The following is a 10014-nucleotide window of genomic DNA, read 5'->3' as shown; positions in this document are numbered from 1 at the left end:
CTGAGCGAATGAGGATACAATTACTGCATCATTTTGCAAACAAAACTTGTCTAAGAGACTCCGGACATCTTCTCCTGGGGCCTTAAATCATGGGGACTGGAGGGATGGCATCCTCCTTGTCTTGTGGGCGTGGGGAATGCCCCTCAGTGGCCACACTGCCTAGCTCGATTCTCAGGATTCAATAAGTATCCCTTACAGTTTGGAAATGGGACGTGTCCGGTGTGTGGCGCTCACCCAGGCTGGGGGAGGGTGGCAAGGGCATCTAGATACGTGTGTGTGTGTGTGTGTGTGTGTGTGTGTGTGTGTGTGTGTGGCTTCATATACATTACCAGCAGTGTTCGCGGTGGTACAAACTGCCCTGGACGGGTCTGAGCCTTCTCTTGGCCTTGGTGGGACACTCACCTGAGTGCGTGCGTTTTTGCTGCAGGTCCTGCGTAGCCCCTGCATCTGTGAGTTTGCCTGGTCTGCTCAAGCCTCAAACAGCTCCATTACATTCTCAGGTTAGGTGAGAAGACCTCGGGGGTTGGGGAACCCCGGGCATTGGGGTACAGAGTGGGGGGCGTAATCCGACGCCACCAAGAGGTTAAGGGACCTGGGGCTCAGGACCACCTGGGTTTGGGTGTCAGGGACTGGCGGCAGAGACCGGCAAGCACACAGTTGTCAACCTCAGGGCGCCACAGCAGGCAGCTCTGATCCCAGGCAGACAAGGAGGGGGTGGGGCACAGACGGAGCTCAGGGGTTGCGATGATGGGAAGAACTGAATTCAGAGCACAGGTCGTGCAGCCACAGGAACAGGATGTATTTAACATGCCTTTAGGTCCTTATTGGTACAGCCTGCCTGGGTCTCAGCATGGCAGGTGCTCCTGGCAGCTGCGCTCCTGCAGCTGGATGACAAAGATGGAGAAGGTAGTCAGTTTCGTGGTTAGTGAACCAGGAGGGAACGCACATGGGTTTTTACAGGGACCTGCTTGCTGGCTCCTGTGAGCAGACTGGAAGGCTTTAGCGAAATATAACTTTTATTTTTTATTTATGGCTCCCCATCCACAAGAACTCAGCTAAAATGAGTTCTATTTTTATGATTATAAAAACATAACTCCCCCGTCAAAAACCATAAACCCAAAGGGCAGGGACTATAGATGACAAAATAAATATCAAAGGTGACAGCACATTATTGAAAAATACATATTAAATGAGAAATACTGTAACAGGGGCAAAGACATGACAGCCTTTAGTAAGACATAGTAATACTAACAGCATATATAATGTGTGCATACAGAAACATGTTAGGAAATATGTATATTTAACAAAGGCAATGGAAAATCTCAGAGGACAAGGATGGTAAAAAGAGGGATTTGTAGAAAGAGTAAACCAAAAGACTCACCATTTTAGGCACCATTAGCTGCTCTTGAACTGTGCCATACATTCAATTTGGAAAGAAATTAACATAGCTCAGGATGTTAAAAGACAATAATGAGAAATCGTGAAGAATGAGGAAACTCAACTAAAAATTCCACTGATGTGTAAGATCCTATGGTCTACTGAGGACCAAATCATTAAACTATTTTCGGAATCCATTGACCAGAGCCTCAGTAACTAAGGAGCAACATCAATTACTGATTAAGAACAAGAATTTTAAAAGTCCAAGTCCTAAGTGTTAATCACTGAGATGATGAAATCCTTCTTTCATCTATTTTTTTAAAATTTATTTATTTAGGAGTCTTGCAGTGTGTCCCAGGCTGGACTGGAGCTTTTCTGCCTCAGTCTCCCCAGTGCAGGGATTATAGGCATGTTAGCCAACAGCCTGGAACCAAACTGGTCTTTAAGCTCATACCTACAGGAAGATGTGCATTGTCATTAACAATTGAGTATGGTATCCTTTTTTTTTAAAGCCTCTTTTAAGAAGTAATAATAGAATATAGTGGATTATTAATCTATCAGGATGAAAATTTATCTTTCAAAAGTTTAGAGTCAGGATCTGATCTCGTGAATGAGTCACTGAATTAACAATAAAGAACAGTATAAATAAAACTGTTCCTTTAAAATTACTTGAACATTAAAATACATTGTATGGTTTATAAAAGCAAACGAGAAGTACTGACAGTAATTGTGACCTATGTCGTCTTTTGTCCCTTCTTTAGAAAACCTACACAATTGTAAGCAGTTTACATGGTGGTGCTAGCCTGGTCATGTCAGTGCAGAATAACACAGATCTGAGGCCAGCTTTCTTCATTCTGAATGGGATCCCAGGCCTGGAAGACATGCACGTCTGGATTTCCTTCCCGTTCTGTTCCATGTATGCAGTGGCTTTGGTGGGGAACTGTGGTCTCCTCTACCTCATCTTTTTTGAGGACTCCTTGCACAGACCCATGTACTACTTTTTAGCGATGCTTTCTCTAACGGACCTTGTCATGTGCTCTAGTACGATCCCTAAAGCCCTCTGCATCTTCTGGTTTCATCTTAAGGAAATCGGATTTGATGACTGTCTTGTCCAGATGTTCTTCATCCACACCTTCACAGGGATGGAGTCCGGGGTGCTCATGCTCATGGCTCTGGACCGCTATGTAGCCATCTGCTACCCGCTGCGTTACTCCACCATCCTCACCAATCCTATCATTGCCAAGGTTGGGTTTGCCACCTTCCTGAGGGGGGTGCTGCTAATTATCCCATTTATGTTTCTCACTAAGCGCTTGCCCTACTGCAGAGGCAATATAATAAATCATACCTACTGTGACCACATGTCTGTAGCCAAGTTGTCCTGTGGCAATGTCAAGGTGAATGCCATTTATGGTCTGATGGTCGCTCTCTTGATTGGGGGCTTTGACATCCTGTGTATCACTGTCTCCTACACCATGATCCTGAGGGCAGTGGTCAGCCTGTCCTCAGCAGATGCTCGGCAGAAGGCCTTCAGCACCTGCACTGCCCACATCTGCGCCATCGTTTTCTCCTACAGCCCAGCCTTCTTTTCTTTCTTCTCTCACCGCTTTGGGGGCCACACCATCCCTCCATCTTGCCACATCATCGTGGCTAATATTTACCTGCTTTTGCCTCCCACTATGAACCCTGTTGTCTATGGAGTGAAAACCAAGCAGATACGAGACCTTGTCATTAGGATTCTTTCAGGGTCTAAGGATTCCAAAAGCCACAGCATATAAATATGCTTTGCCAGGAAAACAGAGAAGAATTACACAGAATTACCTGTTAAGACAGAAGCTGATAAAAAATCCTGGTAGTTCTTTTTGGGTTTTTGAGACAGAGTTTGTGTAACAGTCCTAGCTGACCTGGAATTAGCTCAAGTAGATCAGTCTGGCCTCACAGAGATCCTGCTGTCTCTGCCTTCAATGTGCACCCACCGTCCAACAGCTTCTCACTCATTTGAAAAATGAATCTAATGGATAGACCCGGTTTCATTTGATGAAGCCCAGTGAAGAATGAATAGAGCATGTTTGCAAAGAGCAGCAATTTCTAAGGTATTTGCAAGCTTCTGCTTCTTCTACAATATGTATGCATGTATGTATGTATGTATGTATGTATGTACAAAGATACAAAATACTTGTTTCTTCAAGTGCTCCTTTCTTCCTGAAAAAGAGGGATATTTCCCATCAAGTCATGAATACTATGCACTTTAAATAGCCAGGCATCTCCATAGAATCTTATTAGGCTCGCTAGGTTTCTCCTATCCAAGCCACTGGCATAATAACTTCAAAAAGATAAACTGACCATCCCATTTCCTTCAAGAGGACTTTAAAGAGCTTGTAGTCTAGAAAGAGAGTTAATTCTCTGAATCATATATAAAAATGTATATATTTTCTCCTAGAAGCACCATACGAGAAACTATCAAATTGTACTTTTTAAGTTTTACCAGATTGTGAATACAATAAAGTTAAATGTGTCTCTAATATTTAAAGATTTTATTAAATTAATAAAAATAGTATAGAGAAATAGTATTTTTATATTTAATGTTTCATTAGCTGAGCTGATTTTACAAGAAATGCAGAGCAACCACAATTTTTATTCTTATCTTTCTCTGTTCAGAAGTCAAGAAAACACATTTTGTTCTCAAATTAGTGACGTACAGTCATCAAGTTTCAGCCATTCATTCCATAAACCCTTTTGTACTGTATCACCTGGGTGATGACAGCATCCTTACAATAGGGGCTATAGACTATTACCAAGGTCCACAAGTAGTCAACACACAGAAAACGTGCCTATAGGGTGTCCAGTCCCAACTGATGTAACCAGACTGTAGCTTATACACCTAAGGCTCAGGGAAAACAATGGAAGCTTGTGTGGGAAGACGATAAGAACTGGAGGATCAGGGCACTTCCTGCTAGATATCACTTTCTAGACTCAACAGGGAAGCTGCATCCATGAAACCCTAACAGTGTGGTTGCTTAAAACAAGGTCTTCCCAATGTAAATACCAATGGACATTCCTGTGTGAATGGGCCAAGTTTCACAAAGCCATATCCCAAATGAAGAACTACTAGCAGCCAATGGTTTCTGAGATAGGAGAATAAGTTTTCCCCCAGGAACCATCACCCTGATAGGCTATCTAATATCAACAGGTTAGCTCTAAAACATGTATATAATCAGCAACACTAAGTGAGTTTGGTAGATGTGTAGTATATACTATATGCATATATGCACCCACATATGTTTTATATGTAACAATAATTAAAGAAGAGTTCATGGATTTGAGATATGATGGGGGGAAAGGAAGGAGTTGGAGAGGAGGTAGAGATGAATGGAAATTATGTAAATAAAGCACTACTATATAAAATTCTTAAAAGAATAAAAATTATTTAAAAAAATTATGGTTGAGTTATGGCTTATTGGATAAAAGTGCTTGTCATGTAATCATAAGAATCCTGAGATTCAGAACTAATGTGAAATAGTTAAAAGTGAAGGCATGGGCTTGTAATCTCAGCATTCAGGAGATGGAAAGAGGAGGCTCTTCGTGACTGGCTGACAACTAGCTAGTCTAATTGCTACATTCATAGATCACCACGTCTCTCAACCCTCATCAAAAAAGTTGCTTTCAGTAAAGAGAAATTAATTCAGGCACTGTATTAATCAATTAACTGGTCACTAAACAGGGAAGGAGAAAATGTGGAGTACTCAGCTCTAAATGGAAAAGAAAGTATATTATCTCATCCCTATACTCACTCACAAGTCTCAGGGGTTTTCATGGGTGATGGTGTGGAAAGATTGCAAGAGAGACACACTGCAAGGCAGATACACATATCAACTCACCAACACTGTCACAGCACACGTAAGACCTATGCAAACTCAAAGCAGACAAGTGTCAGCATGGATGAGGAGACAGGCACACAATCCACCATGAGCAGCTATTGAAATCTGATGACTTGCAGAAGAGAGTCAGCTTTCTTTGAACTGGTAGGCTACCACAATGCAGGGCAAGCTGCATTCCCAAGAGTAGTTGGGCAGCGTGAAGTGGACTTAATGCTGTTTGTTTGCTTGTTTAAAATATATAAAAGAAAGAAGAAGAAGAAATCTTGAAGTTAGGTGAGTTGGGAGATGAAGGTGGAAGGGGTGGATTTGAGAGTAGTGGGGGAAAGAAACTGAATATTATTAGTTTTTACAGCCACCAGATACAAGGATTTTCTGCATGAAATACATTACGCCCATGAAAAAATATAATTTCAGTTTTCTTTATTAGTCTGAAAGTTGAAACAATCTATATGCTCATCTAGTGCTGAGGGATAAATAAAATTGAGGAGTATCAGTAACCACCAGAGGTTACTCAGTCATAAAGAAATAGAAGATTGATACTTGCAATAATGTCCTAGACACAAAATTAAATACTGCACAATGCCATTTTATAATAAATAGTAGGAATAAATAAGTTAGTGAAACAGAAATCAAATTAGCATTTTTAAAAATTTTTTTAAATTTTATGTTCATTGGTATGCACATGTCTGTGTGAGGGTGTCAGAAGCCCTGGAACTGGAATTACAGACAGGTGTGAACCACCATGTGGGTGCTGGGAAGTCACCCTGGGTCCTCAGGAAGAGTAGTCAGTGCTCTTAAACACTGAGTCATCTCTTCAGTCCTAAAATTAATGTTTTCTGAGGCAAAGAGAAGTAATAGCAATGATTATTTATAACTGTCAAGTTTCTACTCGAGGTACTAGGAATACCTTTGGGCTGTGGTGATAGTTGCTCAACCACAGAGAGTACACTAAGAGTCTGAATTAGGCACATCAAAGAACTAAATGTCCAAGACAGTTTTCTGTGAGTACCACCATTGTAAAACAATGTGTGGTAGATATGTTTTAAAATATGAAGGCTGGAGAGATGGCTCAGCGGTTAAGAGCACTGGTTGTTTTCGAAGCGAACACCCACATGGCAGCTTACGACCTTCTGCAGCTCCAGTTCCAAGGAATCCAGCTCCCTCTTCTGACTGCCTTGGGCATCAGGCACAAGAACAGTATACAGGCAAGCAAAACACTTAATACATATAAAATAAAAACAAATAAAGCTTAAAAGACTTTTTCTCTACATGATTTTTAATTTTTTCTAGCAAAATAAAAGAAGCTCTATAAGAAAAAATTATTCGTGTTTTAATATTGTGTCATTGAAGCCTCTACTAAGATCTATAATTTATGTTTATTAAACTGAATAGTAGAGTAGGGCAGATGATAGATGGATCACAGATGTGCATTGACTGGAAAAAGATAATTTTTCTTTGCATCATATAACAAGGTTTTTTTTTATCTCCTTTGAAATACATTTATGTTTTCCCAGACTTATAAAAACATGTAACATTATTTATATCTTTAAAGAAATATAAAATTAAAATCTACTATTGATTTAATATGGCTATTCTCACCATTGCCATCATTACTACAAAATTTAGCATTTAATTATTTATAATTTCATATGTATGCATACTCTTAAGTTTTTAATAAAACTTTGACAATGCTTTCATATTCACCCACAACTTTACTGTACTAAACCCAGAACCTATGTTGTCTGTTTCTTTTTCAAATAGTTCTTAGCCTGACTTGGGAAATGCTGACAGTTAGATGATAAAAATGCAAATATAGACAAGTAAAATGAATAAATATGATAACGTACAGATGTGTAGCTATCCGTGATGGAAACATTCTACACTAATTGCCTTCAGCTCCTTCCTGTCCCATTTGCATTGCTTTCCCCTTCACTTGCCTTATTTTTCTAGCTGAGACTTCAAGTAATCACACTGAATAGGAGGAGGGCGAGCAACATTCTTGTCTTGTTCCTGACTTTGGTGGAAATGCTTTGATTTTATCTACTTAGCAAGTTGTTCCTTGTGGGTTAGTTGCATGTTATCTTTATGATGTTGAGCTATGTCCCTGTATTCCTAGATTCTCTGGGACTTTTATTATTAAGGTGTGATGGATTTTGTCAGAGAACTTTTCTGGATAGAATGAAACAATTATATGTTTTCTCTTTTTCAGCCTATTTTACGGGGCAGATTTCATTTACTGACTTATGCATGTTTACACATTCCTGCACTTCTAAGATTAAGGTGACTTGATTTTTTTGACAGTTTTTTTTTTTAAATTCAGTTTTACAGAGAATTTTTGCTTCCCTGTTCATGAGAGACACTATACACCAGAATGTCTAACAAAGAAGAACCACAACTTTGAAATCAATGCTACAATACCTACTTTTTATAAAATAGCTTCCGTTCATCTTTCCCCTCTTACTCGTACATGTCAGTAAAGTAACGGGCCCTTTATGATCCATCCACGCTTTCACATCCTCCCATGATACTGCCTCTCACACCAATGTTTCTTTCCTAATGTTCTTAAATATTCCCTTGGGACATGTAACACGGATTTTCTTTTAAAGACTGAGTACAGCAGTGGTTATCAAGGTGTGTAGAAGCCAAGGGCCATGCACATGCCTGTTCTAGGGGACAGTGACTTTTCCTGTTCAACAAGACCCTGAATGTTGGAACCACGTTGCCTTGATCTCGGTGATTGACTACGCAGAAACTAGGTATTTAAGGGCACACTATGATGGTAGAAGGGTGGGGCAGGACAGTTTTTAAGGCATCATGATGTAGTAGAAAGAGGCTTCAGTTGCCTAAGAATAGACTATGTTGTCCTCAGAAATAGTTTTGATTGCACTCACTATCTCGATAGTAGAAGTATTAGGGAGAATATGGGCTCTTAATTCCCAGATCCATAATTCAGTTAAATTTCCATGCTGATTACAAGTATTTGTATACTTACCCTATATGTATAATTGATTGGTTCTGCTGCACTGAAAGTCTTGTGTAAATCACCCAAGGAGGAATGGTAGAAAGAAAAGAAAACTGAAGAATTGCCTTTTATTAGTCAAAATGCTGCTATGTCTGACCTGACTTCCTCTTGTTTCTTAAAAGAGCATAGCCTTTCGTTTTATTGACAGAAGACTCATTTACTATGCTTAATCCTTTCTGATAACACTAGAGGAACCTGGTTCGTATGAATATATAACTGTAGATATTAAAGATGCTTACTGAGGAAGTGCATTATTGCTTATATTGTGTAACAGAATAAACATCATGTGATATTTGAATTACAGTTTGATTTTGTTTTTAAGGTAGGGTCTTGATCTGTAACTCAGGTTGGTCTGGAGCTCACTATAACTCGTTGAACTCATGGCAATCCTCTTGCCTGACTTCCCATGCATTACAAGTGTGAACCACCACATCTGGAGAGAGTACTACCTTGTAAGTGATTATATCCATATATTAATGTCACTGTTTCAATATATCTGTCCATACTCAAAACAGCATGAAGAAATTCTTTATAAGAAAAATTAAATTGTGATATACAGGAATTTATTTTGGTAAATGTATTTTATGGTCACTAGGTATTACTTTGACCTTTACAGTTCTCTTACTGAATTTGGCAAATGTACTCAGAATGAGATTTAAAGTTTTACCAATCTACTCTTGGTAATTAAAACTATAGTACAAATATGCATAATAGCTTGGTAGAGGCTATGAAAAATACTCCTTAGAAAACAGCACACATATCAGAAATGTATTTTATATTTTTGGTTCGTGAATCTTTTTTTCTCTAATTGTTTTGAGTTTTGGAAAAATTTATGTTTCTGCTTATTTATGAGGTAGGAATTATATTTTTTATGGTGACTCATTTTGTGTTTTACATACAACAGTGTTAGATTTAAGTTTAATAATGCCACGTTCAAAATAGTCATTAATCTGGCCTCTCATTCACATATACGTCTACATCTAATAGATATCACGTAACTTGCTATATACTGGAAACAGAGAAAAGTAAAGAACATGCTATAAAATGAAGACTTTTACATTCATAAACAATCCCAAAATATAAGAAGATTTTATACAACTACACTTAATATTTCAAATTGAGGTTTATTAATGATTTATTAACTAATATTTGGTCAGGAACTGTGTGTTACACAAGACAGAGCTGAATGTTTGTAGAGTAGGTGAAGTTTTAGGAGGGTTTAGTGGTGGCATCAGGACCTAAAAGGAAATACTTTGCAAACATACCAGTGTGACATGAGTAGACAACATGCATCAACCAGAAGGAACCCTCTGCCCCGCTCCACTAGACAAGATCATAATCACATTCAGATCTAAGAACAAGAAACTTGCCTTGTTTTATCTAAAGATTTTCTTTGGCTTTATAATATTGTAAGAATGTATATTTTGAAGAACACTATTATGAACATGTACATAGGACACCACTGACTCTCACAAAGGCTGGTCTGTGCCTTCAGTGCAAAACAGGGAGGTGGGGAGAAAAAGCAAGTAATAAACAATCAAATACCAAGTCATCCACAAACCCAATGCTAAGTAACCACTGTGGTGACTGAAGTTTATTCTGAGAGACTTTAAGAAATACTGCAAGCAAATAGAGATCAGCTGCAACCAAAGGCAAATAAGAGAAGAGGCATTTGACAAACTGGAGGGTTTGACATCCTCTGGTTCCTCCAACATGAGCATCCAGTTTAGCACACGCTCC

At 39.0% G+C, this 10014-nt stretch overlaps 1 protein-coding gene across 1 annotated transcript; it reads left to right on the top strand.

The window, feature by feature from the left end:
- Positions 1-2186: 2186 nt before the first annotated feature.
- LOC125395927 (olfactory receptor 52N4) lies at positions 2187-3152 on the top strand. The gene has a single exon (XM_048427684.3). The coding sequence runs from the start codon at positions 2187-2189 to the stop codon at positions 3150-3152; it is 966 nt and encodes a 321-aa protein (XP_048283641.3).
- Positions 3153-10014: the final 6862 nt, after the last annotated feature.

This window comes from Myodes glareolus, chromosome 7, assembly GCF_982192425.1.
Source record: "Myodes glareolus chromosome 7, mMyoGla1.1, whole genome shotgun sequence".
Classification (NCBI taxonomy): Eukaryota; Metazoa; Chordata; class Mammalia; order Rodentia; family Cricetidae; genus Myodes; species Myodes glareolus.
Note: the sequence above shows the minus strand (reverse complement) of the source record. Positions and strands in the feature narration are given on the sequence as shown.

What these genes read in the sequence shown, in the direction of transcription:
- LOC125395927 (XM_048427684.3), top strand. Translation starts at nt 2,187, where the DNA reads ATGTCAGTGCAGAATAACACAGATCTGAGGCCAGCTTTCTTCATTCTG.